This window comes from Castanea sativa, chromosome 3 (genome assembly GCF_040712315.1).
Source record: "Castanea sativa cultivar Marrone di Chiusa Pesio chromosome 3, ASM4071231v1".
Classification (NCBI taxonomy): Eukaryota; Viridiplantae; Streptophyta; class Magnoliopsida; order Fagales; family Fagaceae; genus Castanea; species Castanea sativa.
The window spans coordinates 30,181,010-30,202,858 of NC_134015.1; the positions used below are offsets into that span (position 1 = coordinate 30,181,010).

The 21,849-nt window shown below is 37.4% G+C and overlaps 1 protein-coding gene across 1 annotated transcript in view; it reads left to right on the plus strand.

The window, feature by feature from the left end:
• The first annotated feature begins 2,179 nt into the window (after nucleotides 1–2,179).
• Nucleotides 2,180–21,849, plus strand: part of LOC142627809 (MAP3K epsilon protein kinase 1-like) — a 58,784-nt gene continuing 39,114 nt past the window's right edge. Inside the window, exons 1-9 of the mRNA XM_075801708.1 lie at nucleotides 2,180–2,423; nucleotides 2,615–2,749; nucleotides 4,906–4,926; nucleotides 9,882–9,955; nucleotides 10,056–10,146; nucleotides 10,227–10,310; nucleotides 14,829–14,930; nucleotides 15,264–15,395; nucleotides 15,751–15,822. Coding sequence (XP_075657823.1) covers nucleotides 2,364–2,423; nucleotides 2,615–2,749; nucleotides 4,906–4,926; nucleotides 9,882–9,955; nucleotides 10,056–10,146; nucleotides 10,227–10,310; nucleotides 14,829–14,930; nucleotides 15,264–15,395; nucleotides 15,751–15,822 — 771 coding nt within the window. The 5' untranslated portion in view covers nucleotides 2,180–2,363. The remainder of the gene's footprint in view (nucleotides 2,424–2,614; nucleotides 2,750–4,905; nucleotides 4,927–9,881; nucleotides 9,956–10,055; nucleotides 10,147–10,226; nucleotides 10,311–14,828; nucleotides 14,931–15,263; nucleotides 15,396–15,750; nucleotides 15,823–21,849) is intronic.

The following is a 21,849-nucleotide window of genomic DNA, read 5'->3' on the forward strand; positions in this document are numbered from 1 at the left end:
ATCCTGACCGTTAGATCCTGATATTTGGCCTAACACGTGTAGGAAGGGCAAGCTTTTAAATCTGGCACATTTATTACCTGATGACTGGCATCCCCGAGAAGTAACGGTTACATCAAGCACAATCCCCCAAGTGCTGAGGACTGTACCGCAATCCCATCTCCACGACTTGGAAATGGGATCACAGGGGGCTATTGTACGGACTAAGTATGTCAGCCAGTCCTGAACTATAGGCCCATGCAAAAACATGATTGGCATGGCATGCCCAGCCCGTGAGTCAAGCCTAGAGGAGTCTACCGAATCTTTGGCCTGAATACCCCAAGGGTTTGCCATGGATTAGGGATAATGCCTTAGGGGAATTCGCCCGCCAAGCAATAACCGGTGTCAGACACAAGTTACTAAGAAATCACATTAGCAGAAGGCGGTGGGTCCCATCTGATCAAGAATATGGGATAGAGGGACCCAATTACATGGGAAAATTCCCCTCATTATGACATCCTCACTAAGGGGAGACTAAAGAGAGAGGGGTAGGGGTAGAGAAAAGGGGTTGGAAAAATTGGGGAAGAGAGAGAGAGACGAGAGTAGTAAGGAAAGGCATATTGGGGAACTAAAAGGTTCTGTTCGGATCGCAAAAATAGAGCTCAGCCATACAATCATCTTTTCGGCTGGGCTAGAGTAAAGAGAGCTTGGGGCCCAAACAACCTTTTAACCCTATCAGAAACCCATAAAACCATCTTTTGGACCTCCCATTGTGGGATAAGCCCAACCCATAATACAAGTAAATTGGGGGCCTGAGCTCAAAGTCCTCATATTCTTGGGGCCTAGCCACTACAATTTTCACAACAAATCTTTGGTGGTAAGTTGTTCTAGTGGTTTTAATTTAAACCCGTCATTGAAATTACTTTTTTACCTATCAATAACAACCTGCCACACAGGATTTGTTGTGAAAATATTGTGAACATAACTTTTTTTTTGAAGAATTACATAACAATTTTGGTGTTCTTGTTTATGCATTATTATTTTCTAAATCAACCTTAGAAAATTCATTTAAAATTTTTATAATCTTAGATATTTGTTTAGATAAATTTGCAAATTTAATATGTTTATTGGAATTTTAATTTATAAATAAATAAATCAATGATATTCCTTAAAAAGACTTCCAATATTTGATCGATTGGGAAGCCAAACAATGTCCATCATAGTTATTAAGCCTAGCTAGATATTGACTCAATCTATGACTTGGGTCACTGGATCATCGATTCTATCAGTGGGTTATTGGTCGAACCACATGGTCAAATAAATTTTGTTTATATATATATATAAGTATGTATAAGTTTGAGAAATCATAATATAAATATGTAAATTAAAAACATAGGTATATCCTAAATTAAGCTGGCAATTATAATTCAAAATTAAGATTTCACAATAATGGAGTAGTGTTTTAATAGGATGAGAGTCTTAGAGGTATGTGGATAAACAAATAAGTGCATTTTTTTATTATAATTTTTAAAGTCTTCTAATCAATTTTTTTAATAATAAAAGTTGTCACTTTTTTAAATTACCATAATATAATACATTAAACTGTAAAGAAGTCAATAAAGTGAGGCTATAGATGTAATTTTACAAATTTCACAAACCCAACCGGGTTATATAAACCCATTCGAGTTACTTGGGTTGTCACAAACTCATTGGATTTGATTGAGTTTGACTGGGTCTAATGCATAAATAATTCATTTAAACACCTAGATTGGTCTAAGTGTCGGGTCACTGAATTTTTGATTAGACCGGCTGAGTTTAATGGCTATGGTGTCTATACATAATAGTGAAGTAAATAGTAGCATAGAATAGACAGTGTCTTGGTCCAGTATCAAGAGTGAATTCCTTAAGTTGAAATTTAAAACTCTTAAAGAAAAGAAAAGAGTAGAATGTTGCTCCCTAGGAGAGAACATTCCATTCCATTTTGACTGGTAGTAAGCCAGATGTGACTTTTTAATTATTATTCGAATCGGGCACAAATGGAAATAGAAATACTACTACTGCAACCATACTACCCAAATTACCCCCGCATGAAAAAAAAAAAGAAAAAAAAGTAACGATGGAGAGTCCGAGTCCGAGTCCGAGTCCGAGTATTTGGGTCGTAATTAGCATAGCATTCTTTCTCTCTTTTCTCTCTCTCTCCGCCATCCTCACCCAACAACACTTTGTTGTACAAAGAAATGGAAATTGAAATGGAAATTGAGCGCTGGTCTGTTAGGGTTTATTTTGAAAGAATGGAAAGCTAAGGTAAGGTAAGGACGTAAGGTAAGGTAAGGTAAGGTCGAAATTGAAGGCGATCATCATCATCTTCATCATCATCATCATCTGCCATGTCTCGCCAAATGACCTCCTCCGCCTTCCACAAATCCAAGACTCTCGACAACAAATACGTATCATTTCTTTCTCTTCTTTGCTTAGTTTAGTGCTTATCCACAATCAAATCATTTTTCATCCATCAAACCTAGTAGTAGTAATATTCTTCTATTTTGAATGAGTAGTAGTAATATTCTCTCAATCTGTGGCTCGTACTCGTACATAGCAAAAGTAAAACTTTTTGTTCATTTTTTGGTTGTTGATGTAGATGCTCGGAGATGAGATTGGGAAAGGAGCGTATGGTCGAGTTTACAAGGGTTTGGATTTGGAGAATGGTGACTTTGTTGCAATCAAACAAGTTTCTTTGGAAAATATTGCTCAAGAGGATCTCAATATCATTATGGTTTGCCCAATCATCTTTTCCTTTTCTTCATCATTTTCTCTATTGTTAATGATTTCTGGAAGATTTTCTTTTTTTGCGAACAGTATGGACCTCTCATTTGTAGAAGATTGTATATTAAAGTTGTAGTTAAAAATTATTTGGGGGTGCTTCTAGTTCATACCGGTTTCGTTTGGGAGCTGAAAATTGTCCTGCCAAAAAAAATCAAATTCCATATACTTACATAACCACACAAGTACTTTGCATATGTGCATTGATTATCTTTTCACCATGTAATTTTAAACCTGGAATTTTTTATTTTTATTTTTTATAGTTATGGAGTCGAGCATAATGAACCCCTTGACCCAAATACAGTAATTGATAGGGTCATTATTAACGTTATCGATGAAGAAGTTGTTGATTGTAATATTCCAAAGTTGCAAATTAGAAATGGTACAAAATAAATTTATGGGCTTGTTTAGGTAATTTTGAATTTTGCTACTTAACCAGAACCTAATTCAAACATATTTTGATTGAAAATAATACCTTCATCTTATTTGCACCCCCCGCCATTTAAAAAAAATTCCTTTAACTTACTACATACATTTTATTTGAAAAGAAAAATTTGTTCGGATCCTCTAACATGTTCAATCTTTTTATAGTGGTATCCCCAGAGATCTTTATTATTAATGCAACCTCCATTTTTCTCATTTATGGAGTTGTATTTAGTATCTCTAAGAAATATGATTATCCACCATTAGTCAGTAATGTGGGTTGGATTGGATTACTTAGTGTTGCGCGCCCTTTCTACATACTTTTTACATGAGTTATTGGATAATATGTCTTGGTTTGGGTTTTGATAATGTGAGCTATTTGGGTATGAGGTGACATTCTCAGTGACCGACTTACCTTGTTGGCTATTGGACTAGAGGTTATCACATGTATTTTGTTTTTCAATTTAATCCATGTTTTCTATGCTTAAATCATAAAGATTTATTTTTCTTATAGCAGTTGATGGACTCTTACAAGAGGGGTATTACCTTCATTTACTGCCAAATTTTAATAAGCTTTTTTATTGCCATTTTTTCAAAACTTTTTCTTGTATGTCCCCGACCTTATTCCCGGTTCTTCCAGATACTGTAGAGCATTTATTGTTGTTTCTGTTTGCCTAATTGCCTATTGTATTTAGCCTCTGTTCAGCTAATGCACAGCTTAAAAGGTACAACCTTTTAAAACCTCACATTTAAGTAAAACTGTAATATTTCCCAGCTTATATTTTGAAATAAATAAATCAGTGAAAAGAAGCTTGTGTTTGGGAACGGCTTATTTGCATAGTGTTTTTCAAAAGATATAGTTTTTGGTAACATTTATGTTAAATGTGTGACAAAAAGCTAAAAGTTATATTATTTGCAAAAAAGTTGTGACAAAAAACAAAAAAGCAAAAGCCAAATGTACTGTAGTGTAATCACCTTGTTTTTTGAAATAAATAAACCAATGAAAATAAGCTATACCAAACACAGTGTAATCAATTTGAATCACCTTAAGAATCCATGTTTTGAAAATGTTGAAAAAAAATCAGTGTAGTAATTACCTTGTTTGATCCTTTTAAACGACTATTTCTACTTTTACGAAACTTTTGTTGGTTAGATGTTAATTCTTTGGTGGGGCTCTTGTATACTGCCCATGTACTAGGGCTTGCTCTATTTTCAATAAAATTTTAGTACTTATCAAAGAAAATGAAATCTCTATTGGATGTGAGATGGGAAATTTCATGCTTGTAATGGAGTGTGAACCTTAAGGTGTTGCAAATATATACGTCTACATCTCATCAATACATGCATGGAAACTTTGGGCCTTTCTCATCTTCTTTTGTATTACCTTGTATCTATATAACTTCTAGTTCCCCGCTGCCTTGTTTCTCAATGCTCATTTTCCATCTTAGCACATTTTTATTGTCAACCTTAATTATGAAACCTTTCTTTTTTTGAGGCTAAAAATGAGTGTCTTGTTTAGCAGAGTAGACAATAAATATAAGAATCAGATTTATATGTGTATTTGGTCCTCTAAAATGTTATCTTTCCATGTATTATTGTTTCATGTATCTACCATGTTGATTTGGCTCACTGGGTGCTTTTTCCCTTTGATTTTACTCTCATTGGTGGGACGCTTTAACGGTTTAGCAAGAGATTGATTTACTGAAGGTACATTTTTTTTTATAATTTTTTGTTTTCTTGATTTTTTAGTTGTAATGTCTCAATTATGGTTTTTTGTGTATTCCTTTGCTTAATTCCAACCATGAGATTTAGTGTGATCCACTAATGCACACTAATACCAGTAGTGCTTGAAGGCTTTGGGTTAAAGGAGAAGCCTTCTTGAGATATGCTGAAGTTGTTGCATACCTAATTGGCTATGGCTTTAACCATTGATACATTATATCTTTAATTTCCAATGAGTGCTAGCTTCTTCTTTTGAGCCTTTGGCATTGCATTTCTGGTGTTAGTGTTCTACATGTTCTCTTTTCCGTGGAAGGTAATATGGAGAGTGAAGGCTACAGTGAAGGTAGCTTTCTTTGTGTGCATTGCAGCATTGGAAAAGATTCTCATGATAGTCAATCTTGTTAAATGGGAATGCTTCAAAATTGGTGAGAGGGATTGCTTCTATATTGGTGACCAAGACCTGATTCCTTTGGAAGTAGGGTACGGATGTGGTAAATATTGAGGGAGAATAGAAGGACTTTTGAGGGGCAAGAGCTGTGAATAGAGAGATTGAAACCCCCAATTTATTGTGTCTTTTCTATTGGATGACCATGCACACTATTGGAGCACCATCCTCCCTCCTCCTCAACAATTTGCGATATATAGTGTCCACTACCCTTCTCCACAAGGCATCCCTATCCATCGCATTCCTCCATAGTCACTTCTTCAATAGAGGTTGATTAAATAGCACTAGATCTTGGATGCCTAACCCCCCATTTTGAAAAGGTGCATAGACACACCTCTAACTAACTAGGTGATGCAGTTCATTTTTAAAGCTAGCTGTTTACTAGTGCTATGCTGTATGACAAGTAGTTCCTTTTCGTGTAACAAAAAGTTAGTTGAGAAGATTGTTAGTGATAAGTGCAATAGCCTATCAGTTAGTCAGAGAGAAGTTTGTTAGGCTTTGGCCAATCACGTGGCAACCACGTGGTAGTTTCTTGTAACTAACTTAGCAACTTGCTTAGGTAACTATAAATAAGCAAGGTTGCCCTCAATGTAACTAGTTGAATTTGAATCCAAGAAATCTCTACCTATGAGGTATTATTCCAAGAGTGTGTCTCTTGAAAAGCTAGTTCATTCTTTCTTTTCACTAAGCAACTTAGCTTTCTAAAACAACTTTCCTTTTCATCATTTTCCTCCATCATAATTTGGTATCAAAGCTTGAGATCCATTTGGGAATTCAAGTTCTTTCTTGTCCTTTCTATTCTACAGCATAGCCTATTCAAGATTCAATCCTTGCACTCATTTTTTTATCCTCTACTAGTGAGCCTAAGGATTTGTTCAGATGGCACTAGTAGTATTCAAAAGAAGGAACAAGAAAGCTTTTGTAGCACATGAACCTGACCATGGAGAACCCTAGGTGACATTGGAGCAGACTATGGAGTTGCTAAGGGGGCAGGTTGCTGCCTTGACTGAGGAAGTGAGAAGAAACCAACGTCATCATCCTAGAAATGATGGTGAACAATCTGAAGATGCTGATGCAGATAGCAACAGCAACTTCACTTGTGAGATGAAATCAGCAAGTGCCTGTGCAAGAACCAAGGCCAGCCAAGTCTTGTGCATTTGCAAATTCCTCAAAGAGAAGAGCCAAAATGGAAGCCAAACATCAAACTTGACCTTCCAAAATTCCAAGGGAGCCTGAATCCTAAAAAATTTGTGGATTGTTTGATTCAAATCAAGAGTATATTTGAGTACTATGAAGTCCAAGATTCCAAGAAGGTGAAGTTGGTCTCTATCAAGCTGAGAGGGAGAACTTCAGCCTGGTGGGAACAACTCCAAGTTCAGAGAGTTAGGAGGGGTAAAGGAAAGATCCGAGAATGGTTCAAATGAAGCGGAAATTGCAAAAGCAATTTCTGCCTTTCAACTATATGCAAGCTATCTACCAAAATGATTCTTGGCAGACCAAGAATGATAAGGGAAATGCAGCAACACGCTTTTTTTGTTAATGTGGCATTTGATTCATCAAAGGAAGCCAATACATGCAAAGAAGGTATAGCTTTAATCCTTGATAACGCCTTTCTAGCACCCAAAGAAGATATGTTGATGAATGCACCCGTGTGTGATCAATATGAAGAAGAAGAAGAAGAAGAAGAAGAAATAATGTGTGATAGTGTATTGATAATTGAAGACAATAAAGGAGGGGAATGCATTCAAGAACTCAGATATGATCAATACGTGGAAGAAGTAGATGCTCCTATAGAGGAAGAAGAGGATTTATCATGAGTGATAAACTTCTTGCTAGTTCCAAAGAAAGAAATGGAGGATGACAAGTGTCTTAGAAGTACTTACGAGGATATGGTGTCACAAGAATTTATTTATTTTTGATAGATTAGAGAACTATTATTAATGAGAAAAAAAGAAAAGTACAAATTGTTCATGATGATGAACAACAAGAAACAGAAAAAACAAACAACAAAACAAAAGAGAGGGAAATCAGAAAGATAATCTAAGGGAAAACATAAACTCTGAAAGAGACGAAGAATCAGTAAAGCCCCAACAACGAGACCACTCAAAAAGACTGCGCTGGCATAAAACCTTTAACTCATCCAACGTCTTCTCCATGTTTTCAAAGGAGCGACGATTTCCTTCCAACCAAACAATCCACATTAAGCATCCTGGAATCAAATTCCAAATATTCGAGTTATGCTTCCCAAGCCACTGATGCCAACAAGATAACAAACTCGCTACTAATATTGGCATAACCCAATGAGTACCAAAAGCCTGAAGTATGAAGGTCCACAAGGTATGTGTAACATGATAATGAAGTAGAAGATGGTCTATCGACTCCCCATCACAACAACACATACAACACCGATTTACCAAAAGGCGACCCCTAAGCATGAGATTATTCAACGTGAGAATCCGATAATGAGCAGCTGTCCACAAGAAGAAAGCCACTCGTTTTGGAATCTTTGGTTTCCAAACATCCTTCCAAGGAAACAAAGAATTCGGAGTACCCTGAAATGCTTGGTAGGTCATAACGATGGTTGATATTGTAGTGGTTTGACTAGGCCATAACGGTGGTTGTAAAGGTAGGTCTGATGGAGGTGGGGTTTTTAGAGAAGAAGAAAGAGGTGGACAAAGAGAATGAAGAGGAAAAAAACCAAAAGATGAGGGGAATGGGAACGGAGATGGAAAGAATCCAGGGAATGGAGGAGTTGGCTGGTTGACCGGCAGTGGAAGAGAGGGGGGCAGAGGAGGGAAAGGTGTTGGCTGTGTGGTAGGGAGGGAGGGGGAGGGGGAGGGGGAGGGGGGGGGGAAGGGTAGAGAGGGGTCTTACTGCCATACCGTCAACCATTCACAGATTAATCCAAGAAAATAAGTCTTCACAAGAATTTATTAACAATCTTGAAACTTGAATCAAGACCAGCCCCAACCACAAAAATGTTCTTGCTTTAAGAAAGGAGGCGAAGTTAGATATTCAAGAAAGTGCTTAGTGTTCTTAATTAATGACGTTCAAGATTATGTTCTTTGTGATGTGACAACCATGGATGTTTTCCATCTCTTACTTGGGTGTGAAAGATCATGTCCATTTCAAACCTTTCCGGGTGGAAGGAGCAACACATTCAGCTTATACAAGAACGGAGATTGTTACACATTGCAACCAAAGAAGGGGGAAAGCTAGCCCCAAACCAATGGTCAAAATGAAGAAGGTTGGATGCCAAGTGCATCTACATGGCTGCTTACACTTGCAGCCTTGACACAAAGAAGCAAAGAAGCAACCGTCCTTAATCTCTAGCATGCTTGATACAACAACTAACGAGAATGCAGATCAGTGGAAGTATCAGATCGTATGCCTATCTCCAAAAGTTTCAATGTGCATCACTTGCTGCCCTATCATGCACCAGATCAGCTTACAACTAGCCACACTTGAAGACAAGTGTGTTCCAAAGAGGGAGAATCTTGATGCAGTTCATTTCTAAAGCTAGCTGTTTACTAGCTGTTTATGTTGTATGATAAGTAGTTCATTTTACTTGTAACAGAAAGTTAGTTGATAAGATTGTTAGTGATAAGTGCAATAGCCTATCAGTTAGTTAGAGAAGTTTGTTAGGCTTTGGCCAATCACATGGCATCCACATGGTGGGTTCTTGTAACTAACTCAACAACTTGCTTATGTAACTAAAAGTAAGCAAGGCTGCCCTCATTGTAACTAGTTGAATTTGAATCCAAGAAATTTCTACCTATGAGGTATTATTCCAAGAGCGTGTCTCTTGAAGAGCGAGTTCGTTCTTTCTTTTCTCTAAGCAACTTAGTTTTCTAAAACAGCTATCCTTTTCACCATTTTCCCTCATCACCAGGTCATATTTAAATTCATTTCCCAGCCCTTCCCATAGAAAATCCCCGTGTAATAGGCTGGCTATATATAGTGCTCTCTATTTTGACCTCCCTTAGACAGGTACATCCTCTGTCATCTGGCCAAATGCCTCTTCCATTTTCTCTAGCACACCATTCCATATGGCTTTTGCCTTGAGAGTGGAGCCTTAAGGAAGGCCCAGATAAGTTATGGGCAGCTGGGCTACCTTGCATCTCAGAATAGCAGCCAAAGCTTCAACTCCCAACACATCACCAACCAGGACCAATTCATATTTCCCCAAATTTATTTTCAAACCAGTGATAATTTGAAACCATGCAGAAACTGCTTTCAAGTGCCAAATTTGTTCTGGATATTGCTTCACAGATTTGTTCTACTCTTGATCTCATGGGGAGGTTTTCAGTATGTAGCCAGTGCACTCCAGTTGTCCCCTATGTATCATTGTATAATCTTTTTGGTAATACAATTGCTTTCTTTAATGAAAAAGGGGGGTATGCTCAACACTCTAAAAAAATAATAAACGAACAATAGACAATTGTCTGCTCAATGTGTTATTGATGCTGTTTGGAATATGATTCTTCTATTGCAGAACTTGAATCACAAAAACATTGTGAAATATCTTGGATCTTTAAAGACAAAGACTCACCTTCACATAATCCTAGAGTAAGTCAACCCCATTTTTTTGTTGGAAAGATTTGATTTCAGCGTTATTTGTATTCTCTGCTTGAAAATCTGTGCTTTCTATTTTTTTGCTTTCACATAGGTATGTGGAGAATGGCTCACTTGCAAACATTATCAAGCCTAATAAATTTGGGCCTTTTCCGGAATCACTGGTTGCTGTTTACATTGCTCAGGTTTGCTAGTGTCCTTGCTGTTCATATCTATTTGCTTGGTGTTAAGGTTTGCTCAGGTTTGCTAATTCATCATGAGACAGGTTTTAGAAGGCTTGGTCTATCTACATGAACAGGGTGTGATCCATCGGGATATCAAGGGTGCAAACATATTGACAACGAAGGAGGTAAATTCCTGGCATTGTTTCTAGTCCTATGTTTTATTTGATCTTCTAAATATGAATTTAGAAGCAGTTTAATGGCTATGGTTGCCTCATCTTATTGCCTCATCCTGACATAGTTTAGAAGGATTTTTTAATGCTTATTAAATCATTTTCCACCTTATGCATAAAGTATAGTCTCTGGAAAAAACTCATTAGCACAAAAAAAGGATTGATGTAGCTTGCCTAAGGATCAAAGTTTTGACAGCATGAAAAAGCTCCTTGGGGTGTATCAAAAGATTTTACATTTACTATGCATAATATCTTTATTAATTTAGTCATTATTGAAGTGCTATTTTGAAGTTCAATGTGCCTTGTGTTCTCTAGACAAATCACATGGTGAAAATTTTCTGTTATTCCCTAACTTGGTTTGCAATATGTTTTGGAGATATTGCCAATCTGCTATAGCTCAAACTGCACTTCCTCTCCCTGTTAGGACAGAGTTGAGGGTGAGGTTGTGGGTAACATACTAATAGAAAATAAAATCTTGTGAGTTAGTCTAGAAGAGTGATTCAAATGGTCCAATGTTGATGGTTTTGAGGCTAGAGAATTATCTTAAAAGTTGGTGGACCACCATGACTTGGATGATGTGAGGGTAGATCAATTTTTAAGTGGGGAAATGAACTGTTGCAATGGGGAATGTGTGTGTTTTTGTCTACATCCCTATGGTTTAGGTTTAGTTTAAACTGCCATTGATTTGCTGGTAGGTTTGTGTCAAATGGTGTTATATGTGTAAGAAAGCTAGGGAGACTGTGGATCAGTTGTTCTGTCATTGTGCATATGCTAGCGAGCTTTGGTCATTGATATCCTGTCTATTTGAGGTTCAACAGGTTGTACCTCATAATCTAACTGCAGTTCTAGCTTGCTGGAAGGGGAGCTTTTTTAGGTGAGGCCTTCATACTGTTTGATGTGCAGTGCCCTTGTGTGTTCTGGTTGGCGTGGAGGGAGTGTAATCAAAGAGCATTTGAGGGGGCCAAGTGTTTTTTAACGGACCTGAAACTGTTCTTGCTGCATACTTTATATGAGTCAGCGACTGTTCTATCCATTCATTCATTTCTTCTTGCTTTCCTTCATTGGTAGTTGTAACTTTTCATGATTTTTACTCTTTCAGTATATCACTTGTGTACTGAATTTCCTCTTTTTAATAAAGTTTGTTATTAATAAAAAATGCCAGTTGCCTAGGGTAACTATAATGATGCTTCTTGACTCTACTAGGCAGGATCTGTGTCGTTTATCTTGCTGATTCATATAGCTTTCAGAGAAGTCCTGTCCACTAGACCCACACAATCAACTTTCCAATCCTTGCTGCAGCCTGTCAGATTGGCCATAGCAAAATGTCAAGCCCCATTTTATTTTCTAGTGAAATTTAGGAGTATCATGTTAATGTTCTTTATGATTTTGGTATAACTTTAGGTATCGTAGATGTAACTGTCGTGGAGGGCCAAAGTGATACCAATAAACAAATTATCTACCTGATAGGTTCATGGAAAAAAATATGTTGGTTTGTTGCTGTAGAAAAATCAATTGAAAAGAGTCTAGATGCTTCACAATTTGTGAGGTACACTGCCTGTGTACATGAGCATACTCTTTTTCATTTCAATACAAGTTTTATTTTATCAAAAAATGCTTTAGAAAGCATAGGTCACTAGTTCGAATTTCTCTTTCCCTCTCCCCTTGAGCCAAAATTCACTTCTTAAAAAAAAGCAAATATTCTTTGGCGCTAGATAATTATAGCATTAAAGTCATACCTAGCTATTGAAGACTGATAGGACCAACAATCATTTTCTGAATTTATAAAGCATGTACAATAGGAATTGGGTGAGTGGGAGTATAGTATGTATATATATTTTTTTGATAGGTAATAAAACTTCATTGAATAGAATGCAAGAAAATACAAAGGAAAAAGGCACTTAGGCAATGTGCTAGAAGCTACAAAAGAAAACACTAACAATGAAAGTACAAAAATCAAGCATATCAAGTAAAGAAATGAAAGTGAAAACCCTTGAAGTGTTGGGGAGATAACACCTTGGGGAGCCTCCAACTGAGTAGTTAATATTAACTACTCCCTCTTAACATTCTTATTCAATGTGAGACTTCACTCACTTGTGTGTTCCCAACAATCTTTTCTCACGTGTGAGTCTTTACCCATCTGTGGGCTTTGACCTAGTCCTACTTGCTCCCCCTTGCCTTATGGGCCTTTTCCATCACCAGCACATTATTCATGAGCCTTTCATACACCATCCATGGGAACCACCTATCAACCCTGCTTGCTCAGCCATGGGAACCGGCCCCCACATTCTTGTCCATTGGAACCATGCGCTTCATGGTGATCTAGCATCATTGTCAATACTCCTTTTTGGGCCTTTTTCCATGATCATTTGTGTGGGCCCTTTAGGCTTGCTGTATCCCCATTGTGGAAGGGACCTTGAACACCTTGCCACCTTTATCGCACACCATTCTCTGTAGGGCCTATTTTCGGGATCATTTGTGTGGGCCTTTAAGGCTTGCTCTATCCCCACTAGGAAAGGGACCTTAAGCACCTTGCCATTTTCGCCGCACACCATATTAAGCTCTGATACCATTTGTTGGGGGAGATAACACATTCGGGAGCCTCCAACTGAGTAGTTAATATAACATATCGGGGCACCACCTAATCCAAAAGACTTAAGCCTACGAGTTTGTTTTCAATTATGTTGTATTAACCACTCTCTCTTGGCATTCTTATTTAATGTGGGACTTCACTCACGTGTATTCCCAATATGAAGCATTTGCCCAATCAAACAAAGTTTGAAAGAACAGAAGCTTCTTGATGTTTTTGCCTCTTTCGTACATTTCCTATGTACGGGGCTGTTTCTTTTAATATATTTTCTATATTACTTATCAAAAAAAAAAACTTATGAATTGATCTTTCATTCCCTTCAAAGGCACTTGTATTCCTTTCCCTCCAAATGACCCACATAAGACAATGAGGGATCATTCTCCAAAGCACCTTAGTTCTGACTCTGTTAAACTTGCCCGATCAACTTGCTATAAGTTCCACAACACTATGCGACATGACCCAATGAACCCCAAATATTGTACACACCATATTGTACAACTCTTGAGCTATTGGGCAATGTAGGATTAAGTGGTCAATGGTCTCGCCATTCCTCTTGCATGTGCAACACCAATCCAACACAACCATAGCTTTCCGCCTCCTTAAATTATCAGTGTTTAATATTTTACCCAATGCAGTTGTCCAAATAAAGAAGCTAACCTTTGTAGGAACTTTTGGTTTCCATGGGAAAAGAACAAGGTTTATGGGTTGTAAGGTCCTATGAAAGACCAAACATCTAAAACATCCCTAGGATAGAGTTTCTAAACTGATTTATCTACCCCACTCCTCCAAGATCCAGAATAAATGAGGTCTATAAATGAGGCAACTGATTCTAACTTCCAATCTTGAACTGGTCGAGTAAAACTGATTTTATAATGGTAGTTTGCCCCTGAGGACGATAACAACTCAGCCACTGAAGCGTCCTTGTTACTGGCAATATTGTATAGTTCTGGGAAGTTAATTTCCAAGGGAAGTCCCTCATACCAAGGATCATGCCTATACTTAATACAAGAACCATCCCACACTTTAAAGATAATAATAGGATAAAAGCCTTCCACCCCTTCCTGATATATTTCCATAGACCAACCCCATAAGGCCCCTGCACACTACAAGAACACCAACCCACCCTCTTCCTCCCCGCATGCTACTGTATTTAGCTTCTATTAGCCTCCTCCACAAGGCATTCATTTCCATCACATGGTGTGTAATATTCTTTTTCTTCATGAAATGTCTCATTTTTTGTGTGTGTTTTGACAAATGCATAGCACTGAAATTCATTTAGATCAGTAAATAAATGCAAAATCTTATATATCTCTGAGTTATTGAGTACTAGGTGTTTAATAGCCTTTTCCATGGTGTTCTGTTTATGCTCTAATTCAATGTTTTATAATAATATATCCCTGTGGTATTGACTGTTAAGAACAGTCGGAGCGTTTTACTTATTCCCTGAATTGGTATAACTTTCATAAACCAGATTTCTGCTGTGTCAGTGCTACCTAATGGGAAAGTCTCAGAGATTATGCCTCTGTGGTCTTCAGAATGAAGTAATCTTTGGTGGTAGAAGCTTTAAGTGACTCATGTTATGCGAAGTTTTTCTGATACAGTGGCTGATATCAGTTTAGCATGATAGTTAGCTAATTTTAAGAGATTTTTAACTTGATACGTTTCTTAATGAGGGTAAATCCTAAGGTGCTTCAGTCTAATGTCATGCATGTGCTCCTATAGCTATTATTATTAGTGCAATGTCTTTCTGGCTTCATAAGCTTTATATGTTTTTTTTCCAACTTTGTTTCGCCTATCTCTGCTTTCAGTGTTCAATTCACAGTTATATATCAGAATCTGGAAAGTTTCACTAATTCTTTGAATTACATTAATCTATATGCTTTCAGGGTCTTGTGAAACTTGCTGATTTTGGTGTTGCAACTAAACTGACTGAGGCTGATGTTAATACACATTCTGTTGTTGGAACACCTTATTGGATGGCCCCGGAGGTACTTCTATAATATATTTTATTTGTAATTTTGTCAGCTTTGTTTTTTATGATGTGGTTTGAGCCTTGTGGGGAGTGACTGATACAAATTGTTGAATTGATGTTACAAGTGGTGACTCTGACTAGTTGATGAGTATTCATAGCTGACCCTCATTTAATTGGAATCGAGGATTAGTTGAGTTGAGTTGTGTGTGTTTGTGTCCTTTATAATGTTTGTTCGTCGTAGTACACATTATTTCTTGTAAGAACTGATTTTGCAATTAATATCTTTTCCTTTTATTTTTGTGCTAGTAGGGAGGAGATCTCATCTTGATGAAATTTGTGAATGTTTCAGGTGATTGAAATGTCAGGAGTTTGTGCTGCTTCTGACATTTGGAGTGTTGGCTGCACTGTGATTGAACTTCTTACATGTGTGCCCCCTTATTATGATCTACAGCCAATGCCGGCTCTCTTTCGTATTGTTCAGGTGAGCCCATCTGTCTTTATTCATGGTTATTTTCGTTGTTATTAGGATGTGAGAGCATTCTGCATTGTGTGTGAATCCTATGGAGTTCTCTTTGCCAATTTTGTTTATTGTATATGTTACTTTAGACATCTCCAGTTATCCTTTATTTTTACCTTTTGCTGGAGAAGGCTCAGTTCCTAATCATGTTTTTACTGGTTGAATGCTATCACTCAAAGTGCTTAAATTGCATCATTTTCTGTTAGAAGTACTTTTCTTGTTTGTCATATTGTGTTTGTGAAATGTTTAATTATTTCATTATCTTCTTTACACTTTGGATAGCAACAGTGACAATTGATTTTCCTCACCTTTCTTTCAGGACGAGAATCCTCCTATACCTGATAGTCTATCTCCTGACATTACTGATTTTCTGCGTCAATGCTTTAAGAAGGTGTGGTTGAAGTTAACTTATTTAGTAAAAAAAGGTTCTTGTGTATAACGTTATTATGACTGTCACCATCTAATTGTTGCTAATCTCTTCTCTTCCACTATATATTAAAATACTTATTTAGTGAAAATAAGCTTTTAATCATTTATTGGTAATTAGTAATTACACACGCTTCCAATGGGTCTTCCACCCACCACCTCATGCTCTACATCACCTTTTTTTTTTTTCCAAACCCTTTTTAATTATTTTTAAACAAGAAAGTAATTACTGATTTTATGCATTTATTGGTAATTAGTAATTACACATGCTTCCAATGGGTCTTCCGCCCACCACCTCATGCTCTACGTTACCTTTTTTTTTTTTTTTTTTTCAAATTCTTTTAATTATTTTTAAACAAGAAAGTAATTACTGATTTTATGCGTCAATGCTTTAAGGTGTGATTGAAGTTAACTTATTTAATAAAAAATGGTTCTTGTGTATAACATATTATATGAATGTCACCATCTAATTGTTGTTAATCTATTCTATTCCACTTTAGAGTAAAATACTTATTTAGCAGTTTTTTTTAGATTTATTTTTTAATTGGTAATTTGTTTTTTGAGAAACCTTTTTTATTGGTAATTATTCATGCCCTGATGGGTTTTCCACCCACAACCTCATGCTCTACCTTATGTTTTTATCAAATTCTTGTTAATTATTTTTAAACAAGAAAGTAGCATCAAATATTCCTGAAACTAATCTATACCCTTATTTAAGGGGCTTCCCTTGTTTGGATTCCTCATTTTTTAGTTAAAAAATGTCCTTATACTCCTATGTTTAAGTAAAGACAAAACTAAAGGATAATCTGGTAAAAAAGTAATTTTAACTCCCACTAAAACATTGCCTAAAAAATAGGACCACTCTCCTGTTAATTTTCAAATTGCTATATCCTTACCCTTTCATATTGTACCTGTGTCCATATCAGTACTTTCTAGCTAGGGACTACATAAGTTTGCCACAGATTTGACTTCTTAACATTGAAGTCTTCCTTGGGAACTTCTCAGTTGCTTATTATTCTGAAGCATTTATTTCCATGCATTAAGGATCTGGAAATGCCAAATAGGAAATTGTACTTATTTTATTGCAAATATGTAATTAAGATCTCATTGTTGATAAAAAATGTAGCTTTGTTTTTTTAATGTATAACCAGCCTGAGAATTATCTTCTTGTAATCAATATTGTAGGGTGAAGCAGGATCTTTTTAGATTTCAGCATCGTAGATATGATATATCTTTATGATATATATTTGGCTATAGTTTGATGTAGCATGACATAGGGTGGTTAGGACTTGTAGGATAAAATGGGTAAAATCAAGGCAATCAACCTGTGTTTTACAAGCAATTGCACTGACATGAAGCAACTATAGTTACTATACTCTCTTTGAAGAGTGTTAAAGTTGCTTGAGAACTAATTTTCTAGATCTGTATTTAGTTGAAATATCATAAATGGGCTACAGGACACCTCGAGCATTAGCATTTGGGGATGCAAAAAAGTGTCTATTATACATCCTCAAAATCTACTTTCTCTGTTTTACCATCCCATTTTACAATCCACCTAACATCCCAGTTTCTATTTTCACATATAACTCATTAAAATAATATAAATTATACCAACAAATAATATAAACTATAGATTAAAATGTGTGTTTTTATTTTTACAACCCATGAATAGTAAGGTTGTATACGTACAACCTTCTATTCACAGTTGGCAAAATATTTTAGGTACCCATACCCAGGTAAAGCCCGCTTTTAGTGTCTTGGTAAAATAGAAACTAGGGGGGTTTTTACACCCAAAATATGCTAATGCTCTTATGCTATTAGATGGAGAATTCTAGTTATAAGCTGCAGAATATGGTAAGTGCATCGATTAAAGCAAGTTCTAAACAAATGAAGGCCTCGTAGAATAAGATCCATGGATCATATCTACAGTTCATGTCCAGAAAATTTTAAAACTACCTAATGTCTTTGAATTGAGATTAAAGGAAATTCAACTAAAATAAGTTAAGCATAAGACTAACACGATGAAACTTATGGATGGGATTATGGGAATTAGTTTTAACTTGGTCAGGCAATGAAGGATCCAACTTTAGAACCTTAACAATCTTTTGTGGATTCTTTTGCATCTATGCTTAATCCTTGAGCCTTTGATTTTCCAAATTACAGGATGGGCACCTCACATATAGCCCATCTATTCTCCCTAGCTCATATTGATGCGTTGAATTTTCCCGTTTATTTATTTATTTTGATAAGTAAGAAAGATGTATATTAAAAAAGCTACTTTATGCAAAAAGGGCACAAAGCAAACCAAAGATTACAAAGAAGAGAAAAGCAAAAGAACAAAGAAGAAAATTAATTACAAAGAAGGAGAGAACTAAGAAACAAAGAGAGAGAATCACTAGATGTGAGTCTCTAAACCCTAAACTAGTCAAAAAGAGAACCACTAAATGAAGCAAGCAATTGGTTATTGAATCTATCCATGTCCTTAAAAGCCTGCTAATTACGCTCCCTCCAAATGCACCATATTAAATGCAACGGAATTAAATTCCAAATTTTAGACGAGTACTTCCCCAACCAATTCTACCAATCAAAAAGAAAATTTGCAATTGATCTTGGTAAAACCCACGAAATTCCAAAAGATCTAAAGACAAAGCTCCACAAGTGATGAGGCTTTTCACAATGTAGCAGCAAATGGTTCACTGTCTCCTCACAACAATGAAACATAATGCACCAGTCAACAAAGTCAAAACCCCTACTCCGCAAATTATCACTTGTAAGAATTTTATCCCAAGCTACGGACCAAACAAATAAAGAAACGTTGAGGTGCTTTAAACTTCCAAATACGTTTTCAAGGAAAGACAATGGAAGAAGACCTTGCAACTTATTATAAAACTTATTATAAAATGAATGGATGTCAAAATCCCCATTTTTCGTCAACTTCCATCTCATATGATCTCCATCATCTGTTGAAGGTATATTGGATTCCAAGATCTTAAACTCTTCTTCCTTAAGACTCCTCTAGATTGGGTTGCAGTGTTAGGCTTTTGTTCTTTTTCTTCAGTCTATGGTTTCATGGACTTTTGTACTTTATGCACTTGATTTGTTTTTGTCCTTGATGTATACTTCCTGTATACTCAGGTGACACCTTTCTTCTTTTTAATATATTTTTATTACTTATCAAAATGTTTTCCCTTTTATTTTTTATATGTTGGTAAGTTACACATGCACCTAGCGGGTCGTGAACCGATGACCTTACTCTTCATCACATCATTGTGGGAGGAGGAAGTGTAATTTGATCTAGAGCTCATTGGCTTCTGGTTAAAGACTTGATCTCCTCATTCTCCATGTTCCTCAACCCTTTAATCAATTGGGCCTTCTTCAAGGATCCAAGAGGTCTAATTACCTAAAACCGTCTTCCCCAAGGTCATAAGCTTCCTTATTGTTGTTTCAATGATAGTTATTACATTTTTCTTTTTTTTGATAAGTAATCAGAAAGCTTTTATAAATGAAAGAAAGTAAGTCATACAAGAAGTTCATGATGATGAACAAGAAGAGAAAAGCTACTAGAGAGATAAGCTAAGAGAGGACAAAAACACAGAGAGAGAAGAACAATTAGTAAACCCCTAACAACGAGACCACTCTAAGAGACTACGTTGGCATAAAAGAATTAGCTCAATCAAGGTCTTCTCTTTGTCCTTAAAGGAACGGCGATTCCGCTCCAACCACACAATCCACATTAAGCACCCTGGAACCAAGTTCCATATGTCCGACTTATCCTTTCCATGCCACTGATACCAACAACAGATCAAATCCGCCACCGATCCTGGCATAACCCAAGGAATCCCAAAGGCCTGAAGCATACAAGACCATAGGGCGTGTGTAACAGGACAACGTGTGAGAAGGTGGTTAGCGACTCCCCATCCTTGCAACACAAACAACACCTATTAACCAAAGTCCGACCCTTAAGCATGAGGTTATCCAAGGTGAGAATCCGGCCATGAGCAGCAGACCACAGAAAGAACGCCACCCGCTTAGGGATCTTAGGTTTCCAAACCCCCTTCCAAGGAAGCCAAGAATTCGAAATACCCCGGATCGCGAGGTAATAAGACCGAGCATCAAACATACCATCCCCTTTAAGCCTCTAGTAAAGGGTATCTCTCCTACTACCCTGAGAAATACGAGCTTGGATAAACCGAAGAAGAGAATACGAAGCCGCCAACTCCCAATCCTCAAAAGCTCTATAAAACGTTAAATTCCACACTCTAACAGTACCCCCTTCTGGAATCCACAAAACCTCTGAGATACAGGCATCCTTGACCGCTGAACACTCATAAAGCTCAGGATAGAGAACTTTTAGAGTAGCGTCTCCAATCCACCTGTCATGCCAAAATCGGATACGAGTATCTTCCCCCACTACAAATGAAAGATGCTTAGAAAAGTTCTCCCAACCTTCGTTAATGCTTCTCCAAAGGCCGCACCCATGTGACCTCCTGCAAGCCCTAGACCTCCACCCCCCTTGACCCTCGCCATATTTTGAAGAAATAACACGACGCCACAGGTGGGTATCTTCGAGGCCATATCTCCACAACCACTTCCCTAATAAAGCCTGATTAAACGACACCACCTTTCTTAACCCCAATCCACCCATCTCGACGGGAAGACACACCTTATCCCATGCCACCAAAGGATATTTGAAACCTCCCTCCGAAGACCCCCAAAGGAACTTCCTCTGAATATTTTCCAATCTAGCCGCCACTGCTTTAGGAATAGTAAAGAGAGATAGAAAGTAAGTCGGGAGACATGAGAGAGTACTCTTAATTAACATGAGCCTCCTACCCTTAGATAAATAGAGACGCTTCCACCCAGAGAGCCTCTTCTCCATCTTTTCCAAAATAGGATTCCAGATCAAGGGGGACTTAAAAGAAGAACCCAACGGCATCCCCAAATACTTCATAGGCAATTTGCCTACTCTACATTGAAGCACATTAGCCAAAGCATCAATATTATTCACCTCCCCCACGGGGCAATCTCGCTTTTCCCCACATTGACCTTCAAACCGTAAACGCACGAAAACAAGACAATACCGGCCTAATTAATGATGGCTGCTCCCTAGAGGCCTCACAAAATAAAATGGTGTCATCCACAAATAACAGATGGGAAATACTCACCCCAGCAGAGTTCACAGCTCCCACCTGGAAACCCCGAATAAGGTTACACTCCTCTGTCTTCTTCAAAAGCCTACTTAAAACCTCCATTATCACAAGAAATAATAACGGAGACGCCGGATCCCCTTGTCTCAACCCACGAGAGCTACCAAAAAAACCCTCGGGGAACCGTTAACAAGGATAGAGAAACGAACAGACATAACGCAAGCTTTAATCCACCTCCTCCATTTCTCCCCAAAACCCATCCGGCCCAACAAATAAAACAGGGCTTCCCAGTTCACGTGATCATAAACTTTCTCAATATCCAGCTTGCAAACCACTCCCGGAATTCTGCTCTTCAACCTGCTATCCAAACATTCATTTGTAATAAGCACTGAATCCAGAATCTGCCTTCCGCCAACAAACGAATTCGAGTCTCGTAGATTAGATTATCCAAAACCCTCCTCATCCTATTCGCCAGCACCTTAGACAACAGCTTATACACACTACCCACCAAACTAATGGGGCGGAAATCTGTAATGCTAACGGCTCTACACTTCTTAGGGATTAAAGTGAGGAACGAAGCATTCAACGACCGTTCAAATGTAGAATGCCGATGGAAATCTTCAAAAAAATCCATTACATCCCTTTCCACGACACTCCAACAAATCTGAAAAAAGGCCATGGTGAAACCATCAGGACCAGGGGCTTTATCCCCCTCCATCTCCTTTAGAACTTGGAAGACTTCCTCCTTTGTAAACTCCTTCTCTAAGGACACCCGATCCTCCTCTTCAATACGGGCAAACTCTAACCCATCCATAGAAGGACGCCCCACCTCAGTTTCCTTATAC